The sequence below is a fragment of the Falco cherrug genome, chromosome 4 (assembly GCF_023634085.1).
Source record: "Falco cherrug isolate bFalChe1 chromosome 4, bFalChe1.pri, whole genome shotgun sequence".
Lineage (NCBI taxonomy): Eukaryota > Metazoa > Chordata > Aves > Falconiformes > Falconidae > Falco > Falco cherrug.
In genome coordinates, this window is record NC_073700.1 from 102,668,329 (window position 1) to 102,693,584 (window position 25,256).

The following is a 25,256-nucleotide window of genomic DNA, read 5'->3' on the forward strand; positions in this document are numbered from 1 at the left end:
TTCTGAGGAGCCAAATGTATGTCTTGCTCACACAGCAGCAGACTGCTGCCATGCGTACTTCACTTTGTAGGGGTAGGAGGGAGAGAAATAAGGGATTCAGACCTTTATCCACCTCGACTAACCATCTGCAAAGGTAAAGAAAATGTCTTGCAATATATTACTTAAAAAAAATCTATGTGCTGCCACGACAAATTCTTCTATTTTCAGATGTTTAACTTTCCCTATATAGCCTTTCCCTTTTGCTTTGATAAATATTTTTAATATTCTGAAAAAAGGCAGTACAACTATCTGGATTCTCCTCACTTCCATTCAGCCAAGGGACAGAAAATCAGCAAAATGAATGTCAGCATTTTTCTTAAAGACCATCTGTTCACACAGGAACTCCGTGATAGCAAGACAAAGCCCTCTAATCATAGACTAGATTAGGTTTACTGGAACACATGAAAAATTTTGCCACAGTGCCGAAAGGAAGCTCTCAGATACTCATACAGACGAGGAGTAGGGACATGCTCTCTGAACTTCATGATTCAGGTAGCACTGCTCACACCACAGCCTCACACTACGACTGCAGCACTAAGCACCAAAGCCGTGTGGCTCCTCTAGGAATAGTTAGTTCGTTCCTGATCAGCTGAAAGCATTTGTCTGAACTTGGAAAGGGTCAGACTGCAAGACTTGTAGTAAAATAGCTTTTTGAACGTCAGCAGACTACAGTCAATGTATACCGACTGAGGATCTGGCCCTTGAACTGGGATTATCTGTAACTGTCACAAGCGGGAAGTGTCAATGAATGTAGTTTGTACACATGTCAGACAGGTACACTCACAATTCAGCTTGCATGAAATATGAAAAATCACCAGCATGCTACACCCCTGCAAACAGTAAGCCAGTTCTACCAGTAGCAGCTTTAATAGGAGAAAGTCACAGGGAAGAGTTTCAAGCTCGCATAATGTTGCTGAAGTTTGGGTATCAGCTCAGCAAGACAGCTAGTTACAGTCCTGTCCACGCAAGGCATACTTAGGGAAGTCTTTCAGCATTTTTGGTCAAAATCAGGAAAGGCAGAATGACATTAAATTGTAACATCCCATGAAATAGTTACTCCTGTTGCAAGTTTCAAAACAACAGCCATATGGATTCAAGTTAGTAGCTCAGCCCCAGACTGTTCCTTACTTTACCAAACTTCATTTATTGATCCCTATTTGAAAGGCTGAATTGTGATTAAAAAAGTATCAAAGACATTGTCTTTTGATACGGACTATTCTGTGACAAAAACACTGCATTTTGCATTATAACAAGGGTGGATTTTTATTTTTCTAATCTCCCCATGTTCTTATTTCAACACACAAATGCATTATCCTGAATTCCACCCAAGTGGCTCTGGTTGGAATCTCAAACTGGATTATTACCCTCCCACATGTCATCAATAATAAAGACTTTAGAAATCAGGTTCTCCTTTCTACTCCTGTTAGCCCACTACATTCAGTCGAATGAGGAGGGGTAAGGGTGTAATATTTTAGGAACATTTGATGGTACATGAGGAGCAAATGGCTCCTTTCTGCTGCCTCTCCAGTTTCAATGGGAATAAACCAAGATAAAACTGCTATCAGTACAATCTGCAAACACATCTCTCAAGATAAACACAGGGAGGTAGAACCTGCTACTTTCTACATCAACGTTTTCAGTGGACTGCAGTTAATTAGATGGCTACGAGGCCACCTTCAGTGGGTTTCATACTTCTCAAACTCGGAGCCCAGCAATGTGTGACAGTGATCAAAAGATGTGATAAATGACTGAGGTGGGACCACCCGTGTTTTGTTGTGCACCTCATGATTCACAGATCACTAACTATAAAATCTGTCATTAGGGAGGTCTTCTTGCCATGCAAATTCTGCTTTTAATGTAAGAAAGAAACCAGATTAAAATAAACAGAAGTCAAGGTAAAGGCCCTCACCTCTCTATCCCACAAAACTCATTACCATAAGGTTTTCAACAGGCATTAATTAGCTGTTCAAACTAAAGGAATAACTGTTAACCTTCAAGTGTAGGAGGCTTCCGATTTCTTTTTGTGGATGCACATACATGTAACTAAAAGGCCAGCTTTGACATTTCCCTACCCAAAGACACCGAGCATTTCAAGTGCACTTACGGCTGGCACAGCTTGATAAGGTCCTGGTCAGTGGTGCCGGGTGGAAGGCCTCGAATGTACAGGTTGGTTTTACTCAACTGCTCTCCGCTGCTGTTGTTGCTGCTGTTGTTGCTGCTGTTTGTGCTGGGGCTGGGAGGAGCCATGGGGTGGGGAGCTGGTGCATAGGACTGCTGGAAACAAAACAAAACAAAATGGCTGTTACTGGAAAAACAAAAGCATGGCAAGCTCATGCGCTGTACCCAGGTAACTGCAGTGCCACGCACCGAGCGCGTGCTTGTCCTGCCCTCCCTGCCCGCCCCTACAGCACGTGCACCCACCCTGAGCCAGCAATGCCTTTCAAAACACAAAACAGGGCTGAGGTTTTGGGTTTAGCCATGGCTATGAAGTGCTTTATTTTGCTTTATTCTTTTAATCTGGAATTAAAGTAGCTATATTATGAGCCTATTTTACCTAGACCACAAAATAAAGCTCTTAAATGACAGATACTCAGGAGTAACTGGTATTAAAGAAAGAAGTTAAACACAATCTGCTTTAAGAATACTCTTAAGACACAAAGAAGAGTATCTAGCCAAAGCACACAGAAGCTGATGCCAGAAGCCTAGTTAGTCTTTTCTAAACATGAGGAGCACCCAGTACACACACAGTCAGGTGGCAGAGTTGGCTAACCTGAAAGGGCAGAAAAAAACTCCAAAGCAGCCTGCAAAGACCCTGTCATTACAGATGTCTTCCACAATAGAGAAACAGTTTGGAAAAGACGATCAGGCTAAGACCTCCTGCTCTCAAAACCTTACCCGCCTCTGAACAACCACAAACCACACAAAGCAACTGAGAAATACAACTTTAAAAAGGGAGGTATTCTCACAGGGAAAACAATGCTCTCCCCGAACATCCTGGTAAATACATGCTATGAAAGAAGCCACACGCATACTATAAAAGTTCCCTAAGCACCCCCTGATCTGGGGCAAAACCAAGGAATTTGAGCTGCTGCAACCTGCCCTGGCTCTCTGACCATCAGTGTATTTACTCGCAGCACAGAGTGCTTGTTAGGAGAACAACGGGGTGGTTGGAAAGAGGAGGCCGTGTCACCACTGCGACCCATGCAGAAAAGCTGAGATCTAGGAGAGAAGCTGGGATAGCTGGGGGATGCTGCAGGCTGAGGCTCCAGCTGGACAGCCAGGGGAACTGAAGTCAGAGTTCCAGGAACATAACCTCCTGCTTGGAGGGGGGAAATCCCATTTCCACAAGCTGATTAGCGTGCTCTGCTAGCAGTATGGGTGGTTACAACAGCAGGTAAATGTTGGGCCAATGCTAAGTTAACCATGATGTGCTAATGGACTAATAAAAGCAAAACATCTGCAATTTTCATTATAGTAGCAATGACACTTTAGTGACTTCTAATATGCTCCTTCTGCATTTAGGCCTTGAACAGAGAAAATATTTAAGCCTGTGCATAATTCTGATCACACTAATCAACTGCCTCTTTAATTTCAGTGGCCCTACTTTAGTGCTTGTAATTATGCACACGCAAAATCACGACCCTTGATAGATGGATATTTTTAAATTGGTAGCTCTAAACTCTTTCAAACAAGTCCCTTTCCTTAGAAGAACAACAAAAAAAAAAAGTTGGAGAACATAAGGGGAGTGTCAGTGACAGGTGAATCTCAAAGGTTTTGATGAATACATAAAGCTCCACACTTCCAGCAATGCCTTGTGCTGCCTTCTCTTTCCTTCCCAGTTTCTCCCATTTAAACCAGGAGAGTGGGAACACACCATCAAGTGTCAGAGCATCAGAATTCCTCTGCAATCTAGCCTGTTGTAATGTGACTCAAGTAGGCCCCATTAAAAGGAAAAAACAGTTTAACAGACAGTGCAATCACCATGCTAGCAAGTAATGACATTCACTCTCATCTACAGTAACGGAAAGGGCAATGAGCTTCCTTCCACAAATATCTCCATAGACGCTTTTGCTTACAATCAAAAGCACTTAATGCACACGGATCATATTTCTCTGCACACACATTTTATCACTGGGTAATCCCCACCCACCCGAGCTTCAATGTCATTCCCAGAAACAGCTGAGGAAGCAGCAGTCCCAAGTACCAGCACAGGGAACCGCCTCGACAGTGCCCCAGTGCTGTGGGCAGTGCTGGGAACCAGCTCCACACCAACAGCCACGGCCTGGCTGGGTAAGGATGCAACAGTAACCTCCAACAAAAACACCGGCACACGCATCTTACAACATTCTGGCTGCAAATGTATTTAAATCTGGGCACTCCAGAGCCACGGTACAGATAGATGTGACTATGTATAGCATATATTTGGCTCTAGTATACCAAGAGCTTAGAAAACACTCCATGGTCATCTTGCACATTGGTAAGGTAAAATTAAATATATATTTTAAAAAAGGTCAAGGTAACATTCTTACTTCTCCAAGTTTACTATGCACACTGAATGCACGTAAATAATGTAAAGCAAGGACAGAATTTTCTGTAAACCAATAAAATGCTAGGTATTTAAATTATTGTTATTATTATGTATGTCTTAGCAGGGGATAATGAGCAAATAGCCTATTCTCACACCAACCTAATAAGCAAGAAAAAAAAAAAAACCCAAGTGAAAGTATACCTTTGAAATACAAAGAGCAATTTTCATTCTATTATAAGATCTTTATCCTCACACAGAGGAAAGCACTGGGGGCCTAATTCTAATTTAAGCTTAAGACATCTTATCCCTCTCAGCCAGCTGAAAGGGGACCTAGAAGTGAACATGAATTACACTTACACTGATTTTAAGGCCACAGCTATATATAAAAAAAAATCTTCCATATACCCAGAGAATTAGGCCACAGGATAGGTGGTCTCTCAAGCAAGAGCTGCTCAGACAATAGGCACAGACGGATGCCCAGGTTCACAGCAGCACCCTGGGAGATATTTTAAGGGTGGCCAGAGAGGCAGCTGCGCCCCACTTCGGAGAATGCTGACCTTCTCAGACCAGCAAGCACCGCTATACTCCAAACCCTCTTCACTAATAAGTCTCAGCCACTGCAGCCCACTGTAGTCTCCACGCATATCCAATACCCCAGAATACCGTCTGCAGAAAGATTACAGAGCTGCCTGCACTAGGCTGATGACATCTTCTGGCTGGTTGCCACACCAAAAGCTTCAGGTCAGAAGAAAGCTTTGAATTCTTGTTTTCTGAGCCAATGAGTGTATGACTGATGGCAGAAGCCTGCACTTTGCCTCCAAATGAGTAAAGGGCCTGGTTCGTTAATCTCCACGTAATACCTGGAGCGAAAGAAATGAATGGCAACCTGATGATGCTCCCAGATATGGACTACTTGCTACAGGATCCCAGACGATGCCAAAGGGGCACATGGCCTGGGGAACCACCTGCGTACCTAGCAGCAGGGAATTTGTGCCTTGTTCGGATGTCAGCCCCCTCTGTGGCTGGAGGCAAAGCGCTTAACTTCTCTGCCATAAGAGCCATGAGCAGCAGCGCTTTCCAGGCTGGCTCAAAACACCCTGACACCAGCTGTAGAAATCTGGGAGAGACGTTTCACCAACACAGCCGAGCACACGACCTGCAGCACTAGGAAAAAAGTATCAGACAAAATCTACATGTTTTACTTCAAAAGTGAGCTGGAATTCAGAGCTGGTTTTGCCACTAATTTTTCAAATAACCAATGCCACCAACTCATTTTTCAATTCTCATGCTTCATTATTCAATGGGGAGTGTGGGGGGAATGAACTAGTTTGTAGATCATTCCAAGCAGCTTATTAATTTACCAAGGCTGGCTAATAGGATTTGTTTTCATCTTTGAAAAATGAATGAAATTTCTCCTTTTTCATTATTTAAAAGTGAGAAATTAATGTGCTTAATTCTTATCCAGTCTCAGGAACGCACTCTTGTGCTTAAAACCGACCATTGACCTCTCTCTGAAACAGTGTCCCACACAAGTGCACACAGCTAAGCATGAATAATGAGATACCTTGGTTTTCTTACTAAATAACCCAGAAATGCTGAACCAGAAGCCTCTTGGTTACTAAATGAACACCGCTCCTCCTTCCAGCATCCAGCCTCCTTACACAAGAATGGTATTTATCTTGCCATGGCTACCACAGTACTCTTATGTAGTTTTTCACTTGCTGCAAGTTCAGTCTAAAGCATTTTTCTTCCAAAGCAAAACACTACTTAAAAAGACAAATTTCAAATATTTTTCACATGCAATTCCTTTTGGATGGGAATCACAGGCCCCAGATGCCAAGTTGTAGAGTCTGCTTTATTAGCAGCAGCTGGCTCCTTGGCAGGCTTCTGAGGCAGTCGGGCTTGTGGTTTTGGAGTGGCCTCAGAGCCTAGGATGCAGCTGGACAGCTATGCTAATGGACTAGCCAATTTGTTTGTATTCACCTTTGGCTATCCCAAATTTGTACTCTCTTATCCACTTGAAAGTAAGATCTTGGAAAGATTCCCCTTTAACACTGATATGTTGACTTCTGCTATTGGAGTGCATTTTTTTTTTTACATAAAATGAGTACAACACACAGTCCTGCATTAAAACATGCGTTATTTAAGCAATTGTGAACACACACTATCCATTTCGCTCTGAACGGAGTGTTTTCCAGCTGCTAGATTCATCTCACTTAGAGCCCAATTGCTACACAATTCCCTGAGCTCCTGATTGAGAGAATAAAATAAGGCAAAGTAAATACAAATAAATTCTGCAAATATCAGTTTACAGCTCACACTAGCAAAACACTGTTCTCTTTACACCCTGCTGTACAAAGGAGTAATTTTTGAGAGCTGGAGGGTTCTTACTGGCCAATTATAGTAATGATGGGAGGATGCCACCAACTTACCGGCCTGTTGATGGGATTTTGGAGCTGACTGAACAGCAATTCTCATATTAAGGAAAAGACAATCACCACAGTCGAAGCGAAAACAGAGAGGTAGGGCAAATATAATAAAAAGAATTAGATAAAAGCCACAGCAACTCTCCTGCCTTCGGTTAGCTTCCTCAGTGAGAAGCAGCACTAAAAGGTTAAGCTGTACTTCTCATCAACAGCCTGGTGGAACAGAGAAGTGAATAAAAGGTGAACACAAACTGGCAGCACCAAAACCTCATGTATTTTAGGAAGGCTGAAGTCAAGGGAGCTCGAATCATAATTTTCTTCCTCAGTTTGTAGGACATTCACTGGTATTGCAGAATCCAGCCACTACTATCGTCTAGCTCTCATCCAGCCAACAAAGGCCTGGAAGACAGAGCTCCTCTTGGACGCTTCCTACAGTCAGGTCTTTCCTTAGACATCTAACAAAAAACAAACAGTTGTAATAGTGCACGTATTTTCGAACATCTGCATACTGACAAAGCTTCCTGGACTGTTTCTGTAGAAGCAACAATCCACCGCTTGGCAACATTTTCCATTTGTAAAGAAACAGCATGTGAAAATGTAAGTAAACTAAGAAGGTGAAGATAGACAATAAGCTTCGAAGTCTGTTCCATCGCAATTCTTTCAGTCAGGAAAACCAGAACACACCTCAAGAGGATTCCGATTTCTCTGAATCCCTTCAAAGGCCTTTAAAAGTGATTTGCTGGATACAAGAAGACCGAGATTCAAAGCTGCTAGGTTATGCTCTCTGCACTGCCACTACGTCACTGTGCTACCCTAAGCAAGTATTTTAGATTCCTTATATCTCAGTTTACCAATCAGTAATGATTCTTCCTTACCTTGTCAAGGCTTATATAATGCTTTACGACTACTGGATAAAAGATTCTATAAAGGACTTCAGGATTACCTAAAGATGGGGAAAACATTAAAATTTAACTTAAATACTAAAGCTAACCCTAATTCTTTTGCAGATAAATATTGTTTCTGCATACACTGATTTTGCTACCCTGTATCTAAACTGAATAATTTAAAAACTTAATAAAATGCCAATCCAATTAGCTTTGTCATTAAAAATAATTATTTTTGTTTTACTTAAAAACAGAATTATTCAATCACAGTGCTATCTTGCTCATGCTTCTTGTATACATCGGACTGGTTTTCTCCTTCATTCTATTTCAAATGATAGCTTTAGTCATAAGAAAAAGGTGTCATTGTGTTTTGCCTTACCCTTTCTTTTCACACAGGGAAAAAAAACTCCCACAAAAACCCACTTGGGAAAAATGGCAATTATGTAAAAATAATAACAATAATAATCCCTAGTCCTCCAATAGGCACAGTGGTCATTCAACAGTCAGAATCAAATCGAGGTTTGATGGGTCAGTAAGATACTTTGAGATCTTTGTTTCACAGATAAAGCTGTTGAAATTAGTAGTTTAAATACTCCTGGGGCTTATAATTCCCTTGAACATGGCACAAAGTACTAGAGGTCCATAAGGCATAAGCTCAGGCACATTTGGCTCAATTTTCTGTGTTCTAAAGTACTTGTCTTTCAAATCACAATTCCCTAGCTTTCAGCATTTTCTAAGCACTTACAGGTAGACAATACATAAGAAGCAAGGCATCCACAGGAAGGAGTCATCATTTATTGGACAGTACATGCAAAGTAGGTCTCATTTGATACAATTTTCTGCATTAAAACAAAACCACCAACCAACCAAAACCCAACAGCAATTCACTCCTCTTGGCTATCTTTAAGAGCACTGAGAGTTTAGCAGTCATTGGCCAGGGTGACACACACCAGAAGCCTCAGCATTTTCACACTGATCACAGTATCTTTCATTTCCACTAAGACAGATTAAAATACCTCAGTCCATACATCACTCCATTTTCCACCATCACCAATGGGAAACTTCAAAAGCAAATCTGGCCAGTGGAAAGCAGCTTTTGAAGTATGATGAAGTTTAAATAATAAAGTGGATTAGAGCACATCTCATTAAGAGAGACTGATGGTCATCTCGCTTGAGGATTAACAGGCACCAGCAAAAAACAGTACATGACAAGAGAATGGCAGAGATGAAGAGCACATACAGACTGAGAACACCCCGACCACCACTGGTCCCCTGGGTTTTGGTCACTAAATACACACCAGCTGCTGAGCTGCCAGCTTCAGCCCCTTGCCCTCTGCTCCCTACATGTTGCTATACCAAAGGTAAAACTATTCATCCCTCATAAGCAATTTTCTGTTTGTCCACTGACTGCCTTTCACTCTGGACTAGGCAATGGTAGCTTCCCTGAATTTAGGGCTTCTCGCATCCAGACAGGAGGGTACAATTTAGTCCTTAGCTCTAAAAAGCCAAAGACTGGGAATAACAGCTGTGTCACCAAATAAATATTTTCCAAAGCAAAAAACAACCTTCACATCCTTGTCTCCTCCCATTTATTTCATGGCAGGAGGCTCCCATGACAGACCATTCCTGTGGCATTATTTATTTCTCAGTAAGGGAGAAGAAGAATTCTTTCTATAAAGTATTTTGGCACTTTGCAAACTCGTAAACAATAACCTATATTCTTTGACATAAATTAGTGTTATTGCTTCATTATCCAATCCATTCATATTTTATTGATGTACTGAGACTAAATGTGAACAGAATCTAGATCTTAAAAATACTAAATCTGGGCAATATGGACGATAAAACATTGCAATTCCACTAATAAGAATACTTTAGAGCACAAATCAAAATATGACAGCAATTACTGCCTGTGATACAACAACTTTGTAAAAAAATGGGAGGAAAAAATATTAAGCAGGAGTTATTGTTCGTGTTTACATTTCCATGTAGCCAATTTTTAGGCTACAATGATGAGTTGTCAGTCCATTTGAAGGTTAAGAATAAAAACACAGATCGAAAGGCTGCTACTTAACTTTCCAAGTATTTGCAAAAAACAAACATGTTTTTAGTTCTGAGAAACTAGAATTTACTCTCTGGGGATTTGTTTACATGTAACAGACTAAAAGCATCTTGGAAATGAGATGTAGGAGGTACGTGCTTCATTGCACTGCTTTTCTGCACGCAGTCCACACATACTGGTGCAAGACCTGAGTACAAGAAAAGCCTATCACATAGAACTGAACTTTAGGCACAGAACAAAAGCAAAACATCGATTATCATCTCTTTCCTCTCCACGTGAGAATTTGGCAAGCAGAGATCAGACGCAGATGTGTTTTCATTCTGCAGAAAGAAAGCCCAACCAAAAAGGTTTTTCAAAATCCAACCCAAGTTCTCTTAGTTTGTCTTTCTTATGGAAGAATTAAGCAAGAAATCTGCTACTGTTGACATGAGCATTGGTGGGATGGAGGACTTGGAGGTGGCAGAGCTCCCACGGAATGGCCCCCATCATCTCCCCATGTTACCACAACAATCTTTTGTAGATGTGTATGGAGAACTTCTGTCCTCTTCGCCCACTGCTATATAAAGATCAGTTGTGCCTCCCTTCCTGTGGCCAAAGGAATCCGCAGAACACAAGAGTTTGGGAAAGGCCTATCCCAAAGATAACAGCGTGACACCATCAGGACAGAATCTGGGGCATTCCACAATAGCCAGGAGAGCCCCCTTGGGCTCCAGCAACACACTGCTCCCTGGCTGGGGTCCAGAGGATGCCCACAGAAGGTATGAGCCATCACAAACCTCACCACATTTTTGCAGCCAGTGCAAACGCTTCTAACAAGTTCATGAGAGCAGATAGCTTTTAAAAAAAAAAAAAGCCCATACAAGTTATTACAGTTCATACCTAATTCCTCGCTTAGGAAGAAGAGGAAAGAACCAACCCCATAAGACTGATGTACGTAATGTCATTTAAAGGACAGCTAGAAAGCCTTCCAACAGTAAGCTGATACACTGGGGACAAGAATCTAACAGTAGTGGTTAGGATTTAGGTGTCAGCCTATGGGCATAGTTGGCCAAGGCAGTGCTGGGCACCTTGGCGCTTCTGACAGTCCTGAACACCATACCACGCAGGGCTCAGCAAGGCAGGGAAGCTGGGGTGGCCACACGCAGGGCTCAGCACAGCCACCTGGGTCTGAAACCCTACATTAAGCACCTCTCTGTCCCATTCTGGGTACTTCTCCACATTTTTAAAACAAGTGGTCTGTGTAAGAAAGCAAGCTTTATAATGAAGTTTTTTCAGCTAGTGTCACTAAGTGATTAAACTCCTATGGTAAGGAAGTTGAACAGAGATAAACACTCCCCACCTTGTTACTGTAGACTCTGGGGTCTTACAGAATCTCCATTTTCGCCAGATTTCATGCAGCAGACATGGGAGGTAGTATAGGAAATGCTATTTAATTTCCTTTGATTTAACAAGCATCTACTATAATTTACATTTAAATTTTCTTCCAGGCATCAATCAAATCCACTCGAGGCAAAATTTACTAAATAAACCAAATAATTAATGCAAAAATAGAGAACCTCTTTATTCTATTTTTTGGAAATTTCAGAATTGCACTCAATTTATTTACAGGCATTTCTTCACACACACACACACACCCTTAAAATTCAACGTTCTATGGATAATACTGGGTTTGAGGATGAATTTACTTAGGCATGCTGTATATTAAAACAAACAAACAAACAAACAATAATTGCTGTCTTTTTGAATCTATTAAATATTTCAGTATTTTTTTTCCATTCATACTCTTATTTAGAAATCATACGTACCTTAGGCTGAATTGAAGCCTGAGCACTAAACCCTCAAGATACATCTTACGTTCATACGAAGTGCAGACTGAGGCAAAGGCCCAAACTGATTAGCCCACCCACAGGGGTATTTGGCCACCTGTGTAACTAGATGCCACAGCAGTTACTGCCCAGCACACACTTTGTTGGCATGACTGGAGGTCCTGGGAATGCCCACAGGACTACCAAATGATGGAACCCTCCTCCTAAATTTTATAATACTTAAAGTCATTGGAAGATGCCGACTATGTCTTAGCAACTAGTGAGATTCAGACATCTGTTTTGGCTAATAAGTAAATAAAAATCATAAACCTTTTTTGAAAAGTAAAAATAATTTCAGAATGTCCATTTTTTTCTTCAAAATCAGTGAATCTAAATATGCATAAACCTGCCCTGCTGGTTAAATACACCAAAGAACCATCATTCCTTACACTGTAATTCAGTATTATTCAGCAAGTCCTTTCCCTTCTAATTACTACCTCTATCTTTAATGTTTCTACCATCTCTGTTTTTTAGCACTTTGGGGGGTCGGGGGGTGCACAGAACTAAAAAAGGTCCAAATTTACTATGGTATAAGTTCTCAGTCTCTTCCCATTTCTTCAACAACAGATTATGTTTCTGTGCTTGTCCAAAGTTTAAAATGCCTTTTGACTTAAGGCCTCAGAAATGTTTACTCAAAATATCCATACAAAACCTATTTGCAGCTTGGTAAAAGTAACCTACATTCTTTTTTTCTGATATGCTTAGAATCGCTCATAACCAGTGCAGAAATTTAATTTAATTGTGACAACTTTCTTTTCTCAGTTCCCTAAAATCATCATTATTTTCTGCTAAATGGTGCAAGTGAGCCAAGTATCTTGCTAGCATACATAGATTCAGCTGAAGATGTTTCACCTAAACCATTCTGGGCTTTGTGCCATGTACTTTTTCCACACAACAATATGAAGAAACTGAACTTGTGTGCTTAGAGGTGAAGAGCCTTGCAATGTGGGGACTCAGCTGCTTTGCTGTGCATCTGTGTAAAATCCAACAGCACACTAATTGGGATAATGAGGTGGTACTGTTGCAAGCAATAGGAATTCAGAGTAACAGGATACATATGTTAAAATTCCTGAAACAAACCAGAAAGGATAAAAAAAAATTGAGATATTCTAACACATTCATCTGTATTTACTAAATTTTCCATCCAAATGATGTATTTCTTGATAAACAAGAGCTTAAATTTCCTTCTGCACTGCAACATCACCTCCAATCTCTTCTGTCAGCTTTCTGGCTTTTTGACCTTTTAATATTCTTCATTCATGCATGATTTATTTTTTAAGTCTGCATTTTTTTTTCTGGAAAGAATATGTATTTGAAGTTATTTCAAATATTAAATCAGGATAAGTAAAATAAGAAAGTCTCCCTAATACATTTCCTTAATAAATGTACCAAGCTTTAGAATAGAAGCTTGAGGAATGTTAGCATGTAACAATAAAGGTTTATATTTCGAATCAGATACATATAAATATTCTAAAAGTCTTAATACCATTTTAATACCACTGTCAGACTCATGTGCACAAAATGTTGAGGAAAAAAAGGAATTCAAGTCTAAAATGAAAAATAATTTACATAAAATCCAAAATGGGGAAGAGTGACAAAAAGCAATAATCAGATTGTAACAGTAACAGACTGCGTTACCAGCTGGAGCAGAAACTAGTTAGGAATACCAGGGCAATAAGGTTGTCTATGGGCATGTTGGCAGCAAAAGGAAGGCTGAGAGGCAAAAGGAAAACATTTGCCCGCTGCTGAATAGGCAGGGGACTAGTAACAAAGGAGACCGAACAGATGGCGGCACTTGGTCCTTTCTTTGCCTCAGTCCTCACTTGCAAGGTCTGCTGCCAGGCTTCTCGGGTCTCTGCCCCATCGTAGGGCCTGGGGTGAGAGGTGATGCCCCAGGCAGAGCAGCAGTAAGTTAGAAACTACTCCACGAAGCCAGCTACAGGCTACTCAACAGCGATGGCAAGAACCGGCTCATGCCGCCGAGTGGCTGCTTGCTCTCATCTCTGGAAGGCTGTGGCAAGCGGAGGCCATCAAGATGTTCCTGATGACTGGGAAAAAAGCAAACACTACATCTGCCTTCAAAAGAGGGAGGACCTGATGGACAACAGGCTGGACACAGTCTGACAAAACTAAAGAGAAAAGCCTCGTGGGAGCTGTGTCTAAGCACATGAGGGAGAAGGTGACTGAGCAGCCAGCACGGGTGAGCAAAGGTAAGCAACACTTGGCCAACTCGCTTGCCTTCTGCGTTGAGAAAACCAGCCCTACAGATCAGGGGAGTGGAGTGGATGCCGTTTACTTCGACTTTATCAAGGCTTGCAACGTGGTACCGTCACCAACAAGCCGGATGGCAGGAGGGAGCGCACCCTCACCAAGACTGCAGGTAACACCAAGTTAGGCAGAGCAGCTGACTGACTAGAGCAAACGGCTGCCTCAAAATGTTAATGTCCGTACATCCAATGCCATAAGAAAGAACTACTCAACACAGAACTCCTTCACCTCACACATCATGTATGTTAAAACCCCTCCAAGTTTACTTAGAGAACAAATGTCTATTAAGTGATCCCTGCAGGTGCAGATACATCCTATAACCAAATTCAACTAAACACAAACAATTTACTAAAACCAAGACATCTGAACTTTATTCCTTTGCTATGCTTTGACCTCAAGTTTACTTCATTTGCTAAAGTCATCATTAAACAACAGTGCTCTACACAGATTTCAGCAGCAGTAGTATTTACATTAATGCAATATCCCTGGGTTAAAGTATTAGAAATGCTGAAAATCCTATCCCTCAGCTTCTTTAAGACCTCCAATGTAGTCTAAGGAAACAGTCTAAGAAAAAGCACTAACATTTTAAAGGCAGTCAGGTTCTCAATCATTTGAAATGAACAGGTAGATCTTTTCTGAGACTAAAAATTCCACAAATAATGCCGCTACCAGCTGCCATCACAGAATCAAAGTTCAAATCTGGTAATATTTTAAATTAAATGCACCCTATAGTTATAACATAGATTTTTAATGGCTAGGAGAAGGCAGTCTGACTCCCCCAGTCGTATCAAGGCATAGCTCCCAGTGGGCAGTATACTCAGACCAGGTACTCTAGGCTCAATCTCAGACATAAAATGCCACACACAATAGATCTAAAGTAGTAACCACAACTTAAGCCTCAATTTGGGGGAACTTGGTCCAAGAAAACTTAAAAAATAACTTCTTCAGCGATGCAACAGTACACTGAAAGACATCAGCACAAATACTGCATGTCTCCAAGGTGTGTCTGAGGACAACTGCAGGACTGAATCCTACTTACAACACAAGAAACTAAACAATCACTAAATACCTCTGCAAAGACTAGAGTCTTATGGAAAGCAAACATACCTAATTAAGCATGTAAATGACGTGGTAATGACTACTCACACAGGATCCAGATTCAGACTGCACAGGCTCATGAGAAGTTCCAGCATTTCTGATTCCTTGACGGTATAACCTTAACTTCCTTTAACATAATTAACAGAGTCCACTAACAGAAGCTTATAGTTACTTTCTGTAAGAAACATCACTTTTCTTGGGGGGGAACCCACCTAGCAGAAAGGTTTAGCTTTGGAAGTTGCTAAAAATAGCAGGTATTTGGGGAAGTGGCATAAGAAATGCAAGCAGAGAGTAGTTAGTTATTCCCAGTACACCTTTCACTTTGTGCCTTCCCAGCCATGTGGACCATCAACCTAACACATACCAAAGGTCCTACCTCTTCTGTGATCTGACCCATTTAGACTTCAGTCCTCTACAAACCTCTTCGTGGGCACTAGTTTTAGAATTCAATTTTATAGTAAAGAAAAAATTTAAAAATCCATTTATTTTAAATCTGTCACCAAAAAAAACCAAAAAAAAAAAACCCCAAAAAAAAAACAGTGCTGCTTCCCTCCATTCTTGTTTTACAAGGAGAATTTTGCAGAGGTTATTTTTCTACCTTCTTCCTAAAATTCAGGACTTTTAATGTGAAACTCTATCATACTGTATCCCATGTCTTACATGGACAACCCTCAAAAACGGGAGGAGGTGGCAGCCACCCAGTCAGGGGGATTGCTATCAGACCTTTTTGCAAGTAAGCAGAAACATCATTGACAAGATGATGCATGTGCCAAAATATAGAGTCAGATCACTAAAAGTGCTAGATGTTTTTAACACACTTTGAAAAACTAGTATCTATATTAAAAGAATGATTCTTCTTAGGGATTCCACCTATGAAGAAAAAAAGGGAATCCTAAACTAAGAACATACAGACACTGTTTTAACTCTACTGGTGTTAAGTATCTGCATTATCCCTTGTTGCCTAACATTGTGTTTGTAATGGCTTGCCCCTAAATTTCATTTCTTAAACCCTGGGTCAATGTAGTTGGAGTAGGGCAAAAAGTCTTTCCATGAAGGAGGCAACCTGTTACCAGGCTATTATACATTTCACTGAGGTCCATTTATCACTACAATTCTCTCATCCTACCACCTCCAACAGATGAAATTCTGCTGCAGAGGAGAAAATACATGCAGCAACATGGCATCCCTGGGAGTGACCCTGCCACAGCTTTTTGCTACCATACACAGCCCAGATCTCCCTGCCCCCACCTCTGGCTCCCCCCTCTCAAGACCTCACCCCATTACCAACACATCAGGAAAAGCCACTGTAGCCAGCAGACCTTTGACAATCCACTGGTCTGGCAAGGATAACTACAATTTAAAAGTTCCTTTGTGGCTGTATACTAAGGGTTTCTGAGCCACAAGTGGCCTCCTGCATCCTCCTCCCTTCCTCTCCCTCCCCACTTCTAAACATCAGCAGCTGCATAAAGATGCCTCACAGCATCTGGGAGGTCAGGAGTTGTTCAGGCTCTGACGGTGAACTGGGCAAGTACAGGCGAGGGTCAAACACGGAGTGATTCCTGCAATTAGTACCATAGCTCTGAAAAACATGGCAATGGCTATGAAGTTACACATATGCATTCACTGCATTTCTCTGTCTCTGTATAGTACATTTAATCAGCAAAAACCCCTAGTTTTTCTTTTCTCATTAATGCTTTTTATGGTCTTTGGTAATTCTTCTACAAGAAGCTAACTAGTTCATTAACACAAGCCAAGAAAACAAGACTTTGAAATATATTTCCACCCCCCGATGTCATGGAGTACGATGATACAGAGTATAGCCTGGTTTTCCTTAAGGCACTACCCTCCAGAAGCGTTAACTGCCAGATTTTTGCAGTGACAGTCTGCAAGGCTAAAATTAGCAAGCAACACCTTCCCTTGCACCTCATCACATGATAGGAAACAAACATAAATAGGGAAATACAATATGTTCCTAAAGGTGGAGTCTGAATACTTCAATGTCCATAACAGTTTAGAAGTAAAGGACACTTATACAAGCAGCTTCTTGCAATATATCATCTGTTACTAGAATTATAATTGCAGTTAAGAAGTCGACCACCTCTAAATATACTCCTTCACAACCCAGTCTGGCCTGAATCAAAATAATTCATGTCTATGCTACAGACAAATTGTTTTATTAGGCACCACTATGTTACCAGATGCCTATTTAATCTAGCACCGTTCTGCACAGATTACACAAACCTGTCAGCGGATCCATCTCTTTGTTAACTGTTATTCTACATTTAACCCAGGAGTATCACAAACTCCTTCACAGGCCACATCCCTCCCTTCTTCACCGAGGTGCAGCTGATTGCAGCCTGGACAGCAGGACTGGAAGATAAAACACCACATTATATTTCTCTTCTTCCCCCCTCCCCCCCTAAACAGTGCCGTGCAGTCCTTAACAGCCATGCAAAGCAGCCACAGTTCTCTTCTTTTTCAAAACCCTGTCCAGAGGACACACATAAAATCAGGTGTATTTAAGTCAATTTGCTAATTAAAACACAATGAATGGTAGCATTAAATCTGCTGAAGCTGCATCACAGTCTGCACACAAAAAGAAATGGTAGCCACATTATAAACTCATTTAGGACCTTCATTTCTCCTGCATACGGGAAGCAGGAATAGTCCTTCGCACGCACACAAGAACCCAGACATCTGTCACAGTGTTGCACCACACCATATAGCATACAATGGGAGCACATATAGCTAATATGATTCAACTTGCACAATGCTTTGAGCACCTGCTTCCAAGTTTCCCATCACCTCGCTGGCTCAGTTCTAGCTCAGCTCGATTATCTCATCTACTCTTCTTGCTGCAGCGGCATGCCTGTGGCTGAGGAAAAGGGGTAACTTCTCCCTGAAGCAAGGCTCTGGCTTGGCCATGAATTCCCAAGGCTGCGCCACAGCAGCGATTTCGGCAGACCTGAGGTAGGGAGAGGCACAGACTTTTCTGCAAAACCCCAGGGATCTGACTGCTTCTATTTTAGTATCCCTAATTACAAACATCACTATTTTTGGTCCTAAAATGTTCTGAGCTTTTTTAAAATTAGTCACAGCGGTTTACTTGAAGGCGCCCTGGCAGCGGGCAGCTCCACAAGCTAGCAGCCTGCTGGCTAAAACAGTGTTTATCAGCTACTCACTTGATCACAATAATATTTCCGACAGTTTAAACTTAAGTCTTAATCTAAAGACATCTTTTATTTAAAAAAAAAAAAAAAAAAAAAAAAAGTGGCCTCTGGATTCGCAATTTTCATCCAACATCTCAAGTTTGTGAACTGACCTTGATGTTTAATAAGAACCATTTATGCCAATAACATGGAATTAAAAACAAACACATACAAAACCCCCTCCCCTACCACAACAGCTAAGGAGCAAACAAGGCCATCACCATCGATTCCTTTCAAGCCATTCATCAAACTCCTGGCAACAAAACTAAGGCTGTGCTTCATTACAAACAGAACAATAAAGAAAAGGGAGGTTGAAAATTAAGGAAGAAATGCTCACAGACAATAGATGGGTTTAAGGTTTTGGGTTTTACTTCCAACAATCCAGGCACTATGGTTCTCTTTGCTGCACTGAAAAATTACTAACAAAAGTACTAACAAAATTATGTGTCTGTTTTCGATTAATTTCATGACTTCAAGCTCCCAGTGGTTCTTGAAATATCTCATTATTTATCAGAGCTTTTAAAAATATACGCAACATTCTTTAATGAAATCAAGACAAGATGAATCACTTTCATCTTCATTAGCAGTAGCTGATCTTACTCAAACATCCAAATTCACTTATTTTGCTGCCTGTGGCCCTAGCCTGTTATTCTTATTTATAGATTTTTAAAATGAGTTCAGCTTCCTTGAAAAACAAAGGGAAAAAAAAAACCCCTACAAAACAAAAACCCACCACCACCAAAAAAAAATTTCAACACTTTCTCCAACGTAAGGCCACAGTATTTGCCTTCAGCAGCCAAGGGCTTACAAGTGCCTTACCTGAATTTAGTAGCTACAGGGTGGCGTCAATTAGGAGATGCACACAAGATCAGCTCCTTTCCCCATCCCATGCACTTTAAGAGACAGACACTTCCCACCAGGTTACGGCTTAAAGGCTCAGTCATGCAACACACTCGCCCAGGTCAGGGAAGGCCAGTAAGCAGGGGTGAGATGTGAGGCAGAAATGCAAGACAGAAATGCACAGAAATGCCCTGTCAAGAACAGGACCTCAGTGCAGCATCCGCCAGCTGAAGCCCACTGCCTTGCAGCGGCACCTGATCCTTTCTTCACATCCATCACTTTGCACTGGAGTGGAAACTTTCAGAAATGAATGTGGATGGAAATTGGCACTTTGTATCAATTAGTAAGTCTTAAAATAAATAATGCCAGTCACATGACAAGGCTACTAAGTGATTACCAAAATGCCTCAAGTCAGTATCAACTTGCCATATTTTGAATTTAAAGCAAATAAGGATATGACAGAACCTTTCTTCAGGGAAGGTAAAGTTGTTGAGATAGGAGGTCTCTCGACATCTAGCACCAATGTTAACATGTGCGTGAGAAGTGAAGTAGCAGGATAATTATCCTTTCTGAAGATCTGGTGGCATTGCTTACACTAGCAGGTTAACTTTCTCTGCTTTCTAAGCTCCCTTGCGGTGATCCACTGATGGCTGGTCGCCCTAAGCTGACAGTTTATACAAATACCTGACACTGTTGTTGTTATCATTAAAACAGCTTCCATTCAAACTGTCATTATTTAACTGCCATGGTCTGTGTATATAAAAACAAAACCCTTTAAAACTAGTTTCAAAGATCTCTGTTAACCCAGGAAACATTTAACAGCAGCAATAGCAACGCAAGGAGAAGGTTAAGCTAGTTACCGTTAGTGACAATCACACTTAGCTATTCTATCCAATGGCAAGAACGGCTTTGTATTTATCAAGGGAACAGATTTAGTAAGAAACTGCACAGAGCAAGAAATAAATGAGAGATGCAGGGAAAACTTGTATTATTGTGGCATCTGCTAGTGCTATTTTAGAACGGTGTCCCCCTGTGCTGCTCCACTGACAGGCTTGTGAGTATCGACTAAAATTAAAATCCATTTCTCAGGCATTCACAAATAGGCCACAAAAACTTAGCAAGTATCAGAGGGTTGTTGTTGGTTTGTTGGTTTGTTGGTTTTTTTTACGGTCCCATCATTTTTTCTATCTGTTTAGAAAATGCTGGAGTCTATGCTTTGCAGTGGCCCTTGTGCCCTGGACCTGCTGTGAGAAAGACTCTGCACTTCCCTCCTCATCTGCCAAAGAAGATACTCTTTGTGGCACGTCCTCAGCCCTCTTGCATATAGTCTCAGCAACAGTGTGCCCTGAGGACTATTTGTTCCTCAAACCAGATTTCAACATGAAATCCAAACTTTTTGCAAGGACAAAGCAAGTTCTTTGTTCCCAATGGCTCTGGGAATCCAGTTTCCTTAAATGCATGTGTAAACCCAGGTTCATCGTCTGATTTGCCTATGCACAGGAATCCCTTGCACAGGAAAGCCCAAATATTTGTGCCGTAGTGTTTTTCGTTTTTTAAAAAGGCTGATTCATTGCCCCACAAAGCAGAGTCCACCTCTTTTCAAAGAAAGCTGTTCAAATCACCAATGTTTAATTACATTTTGTCTCCCATTAGGACATGGCAGCCTGACCAGACAGCCAGAAAAACATAAATGCAGAAATGGTTTTGAGCAAGATTGCAAGCCCTCTGCTCCCCTTGGCAAATCTGAGCTATTCACACAGGCACTGAAATAACTGGGGCGGTGTGAGGATATACTCAACTGTGAGAGCAAAGGTTGCGTAAATCCAGCCACAATAACTTCTAGAAAAATGCATATACCATCTCTAATCCTTCTTTTTCTTTTCTTCACACACACTCCCCCCAGTTGGAATTACATGCTATGGCAAGGTCTATGTTACCTCAAGAGACAAAGAGAGGAAAAAAAAAAAAAAGTTTTGCAAGCATAAGACAGAACTACAATGGTATGTCTGAAATTTAAACTAATATGCTAATCTAAAAGCTTCCTTATTACATGACTGGTTTGGGAACAAAAAAAGTAGAATATATCTTGATTTGAATAAGTTGCATTTAGCAATATGAAGAGTAACTGCTGAATTGCTGACTTCTATTTTCTGGAAAGATAAAGTTTATTCTGATCCCAGCTATACCAACACATTAACTCTTAATGTTATCAGCCTCCACGCAGTAGTATCAAAAGGGCTTTTCTTCTTCCTCAACAGGATGATAAAGGGAAATCCCACTCTCTTAGCTATATAAGCATTCCCATAAAAAACAAATGGCTGACTTTTTGGTGAAAAAAAAAAAATCTGCATCATCAAAATGGCCATCAGCTTAGGTAGAGAAAATTATTTGCATGCTGAAGAAGGAAAGTGCCAAACTGGAGAACAGAGCATCTGCTGTAGAGGAGACTGTAATTATCTCATGCATCTGAACACCACTGGGCATTGAAGTTACAACTAGCTATTTTGCCAGATACTCTGTGTTCAGGGCTCTTACTTGACACCAGGAAGAATAATCAAGAATTTGTGAGGCCTGTCAACGCAGACCTTACACACTTCAAAAGGCTCTACTTTTGAGGCATATGCCTTGTCTTCTTGCTCTAATGCGATGAAAATCTGAACTATTTTGCTGTCACTGTCTCATATTACGAAACGCTGTAACATTGCTAACCATAGCACTCCCAGGCTAAAGACTACTTGTGTACCATCATCCATCCTGGCATGCTTTGCTGGTTAAGCGTTTTAATGTGAGTCTTTGAGATTTCAGAAGGAAAGCAGAAAACAGCAAAATTACCGCTATGCAGCCTTACCTCCATCCAGCAGGAAAAGCAAGTGGCTTCTCTCAATGGATGTACAGTAAGTGCTGTTGCTGTCGCAGGGACTTTTCCCTGGGGATGCCAATCTGAGAAAAGACTTGAGCTACCTCACAAACCTGTGTGCAGGAGCTGGGCTTCTCTGCCTCTGCTGGGTCAGCTCTCAGTCCCAGGCCCCACATTCAAATCCTCTCAATGAAACGCTATTACAGGCTCGTTGTTTGGTGTTCTGTCAGGTTACCGCACATTTGTGGTCCACTCACAGAGAACTTATCAACTGCAGCTGATCCCCAGCAAGTGTTTTTTTAAATACCCACCTCATGCCTGTCACCAGCAGATCACACAGGAAAACACAGAAAAGCGGTTCTTTTTGGACAACAAATAGCTACTGTTCTTTTTTTCCACAAGTAATACGCATAATTGTTCACTTCTGGAAAAGCAACTAAACAAAAAAGTAAAACTCATTTTTTCTCCCTGTTAATTCTTAGTCTATGCCTGTTCTTTTCTGAGAAGGGATCAGGGAGGAAAAGGAACGATAAAAATACAAACTGCAGCAAGAAGAAGAGTGTACAACAATTTCCTTGGATTCTGGGAACACTAGAGGCTAAAACTTCAGCTGCCTGGGTATCTCAAGGACAGATTCCCACGTGAGACTCCAGCCCGGCTGTGTCACAGACACTGACAGATGGGTTTCCCCAGCCTTGAACAACCTAATGGAGCTTTTAGCCAATTTGCATACTGGCTGTCGCTGGGTGAAATGGGTATGTGTCAAGGACATTAAGCAGGCCAAGACAAAAATGTAATAGCCTAGTATACAGTATCACTTCTTACTGCTCACTGCTTTTTCCCCTGAGGGGGGGAGGGGGAAGAGAGAGAGAGAGAAAAAGAAACAAACAGCCTCGATGGAAGCCAGTTCTGAGGCAGCCAGTTCCTGCTCCTGGGAATGGGCTGAAGCAGCAAGACAGATTTCCTGCAAAATGGAAGAATAAAAAACACTGCCCAGATATTACTAGCTAGTTTCTTTTCTCTTTTTAAAGCAAAACATTGGTGGGAGTCTCCAAAGACTGCCTATATTAGTGATCTATTTTGGTTCCAATCCCTCAAAGAGAAGCAACACGGAGCCAATTCCTGTGACTGAATGGAATCCAAAATAACACTAGAGCCCCACACAGGTACAAGAGCCCAGCTACTGCCACTCCACAAGAGCTAAGCCTAAGGCTAAACTTTGTCAGGCCCGAGTCCAGATTTTCTTTCGTATCTCCTAGCACCTCACACATGGCTGCGTCTTACCAAATTAACATGATGAACAAAAAATTAAAATTGGACTCACAACATGAGTGAAATACAAGGTCAAGCCCCAAGGGCAGCTGAATTAGCTGCTGAGTTGTTCCAACTCTCTCTCACTGCAGGGAAAAGCACACACACCTCATATTTGCCCGGCAATCGCCACAACCTCCTGGCTGGATTCTGCTCTCAGTCACAGGAGACCAACGCCACTATCAGGCAATAAAGCGCGATTGGCAAGTGGGACTAAACTGCAATTTGTACAAAAAACAGCACCTTCAAATCACTTGAAATTTTGTTGCCATGCCCTCTTGTCCAGACATATTCCTTTCAGCTTGCCTGTAAATGCACATTGGAGGGTCTGCCATTGTTTAAACTCATTATTAACATTTACTAGAGATCAGATTTAAAATGAAGCATGCAAACAGAGGCTTCCCTGAGGAAAGCTCTGGCTCTGGCAACCAAACTCTGCATACAGCAGTATAAAACATACACTGGAAAGGGTCAAACTATCTTTGACAACAACAAATACCATGCCAAAAAGGCTCAGAATTTAACCCAGTTGCGCCATATGACTTCAACACTGAATGACACTCAGATATGATGCTACTAGACACTACAGATCCTTGGCAAATAAGGGTGTGCAGATCCCCTTATGATCTCCTTGCTCACATTGAGCAAACATCTATCATGAGAACATGCAGAGGACCAAGAAGGTAGGTCCTGGGTTGGAGTACAGCCACTTCGCCGCTATTTCTGACTTTGTCATTAGAAGGCTGGATGATTTTGACTAAGCTGTGACTAGGGATTTCCATTTCTTCCAAGCAAAAAGATAACAGTAACTTGGGTTTAGGCACTTCTGAGATGTTTGGAGAGAAAAGCCCTATAAATGAACATAACCATTGTCAGCAATACCGTTCTACCACTTCCATGGTTTTTCAAAATCAGACCCAAGAGTAACCCACAGAAGAGCTATCTAACAGCTATCTGCAAATCAAGTCAAAGACAAAGGTCAACACCTTAAGTGTTAAAAAGCTGCAGGATTTCCAGATAAGCATTTCAGTCATCATAATATCTCAGGCCCAGCTCTGAAGTCCATTTAATTAGAGAGGGTGGAGAGGGATAAAGCCCAGAGGGTGTTTTTGCTTGGATTATGTGTATATCTCTGTTTGTTTAGTGTTACAGAAAATGTTACAAGCTTAAGTATAAATTATTTCAGCCTTTGGCACTATTCAATTATACATGCTAATTTTAGCTGGAGTAGATTGTACTTGAAATAATGGGATTGCAAGTGAGTGAAGCCTTCTGTGGTGAAATTCTGCTGATACTCTGTCAAATCATCTTGCTTGCTGAGAGCCACCCTTTCTCCCAGCTGATTTAAATCTGCTGGACTTTTATCATGAAAAGAGGATTCACGCTCAGTGTGACGAATAAGCATTTCAATTTAAAATTCCTCATTCAGTTCAATTACATATGAGCATGCATGTAACTACTCAGTAGCTAATGACAGGGGTTTGTAACTACTCTTTCACATCACTCGATTTTAAGACTTTCAAGGATATTACAAATAGATTAACTACTGAAGGTGCAAATAATTTAATTTCTACAAATTAGGTGAAAATGTCGTGGTCACCTTATAAGTAGTAAATGGAACAATTTTTTTAAAAACATGTCAACCAACACAATATAGCATTTCAGCCTTTCCTCATTTCATCTTTCCTAGACACAGGCTGGACGAGTACCAGCAGAAAGGGCAGTATAGCAGAGCCAGCACTAGTAAGGGTAAGGCTTAGTCATAGCGAGGCAAAGCCTAATAGAGTTAAACTGCTTTTTGCACCTGAGTTGGTTGCTCTGCAGTAGCAAGCACAGACCCAGCAATTCATTCAAAGCACATTTAAGCAA

General features: G+C 41.2%; 1 protein-coding gene across 8 annotated transcripts in view; it reads right to left on the reverse strand.

The window, feature by feature from the left end:
- RBMS3 (RNA binding motif single stranded interacting protein 3) overlaps window positions 1-25,256 on the reverse strand; it is a 719,214-nt gene that overhangs the window by 351,366 nt on the left and 342,592 nt on the right. For 6 of the 8 annotated variants that reach the window (XM_055707003.1, XM_055707004.1, XM_055707002.1 and 3 more), the window contains one exon: window positions 2,144-2,313. In XM_055707003.1, the coding sequence (XP_055562978.1) occupies window positions 2,144-2,313 (170 nt within the window). The remainder of the gene's footprint in view (window positions 1-2,143; window positions 2,314-25,256) is intronic. The other 2 variants (XM_055707005.1, XM_027814799.2) reach the window with 1 other exon arrangement.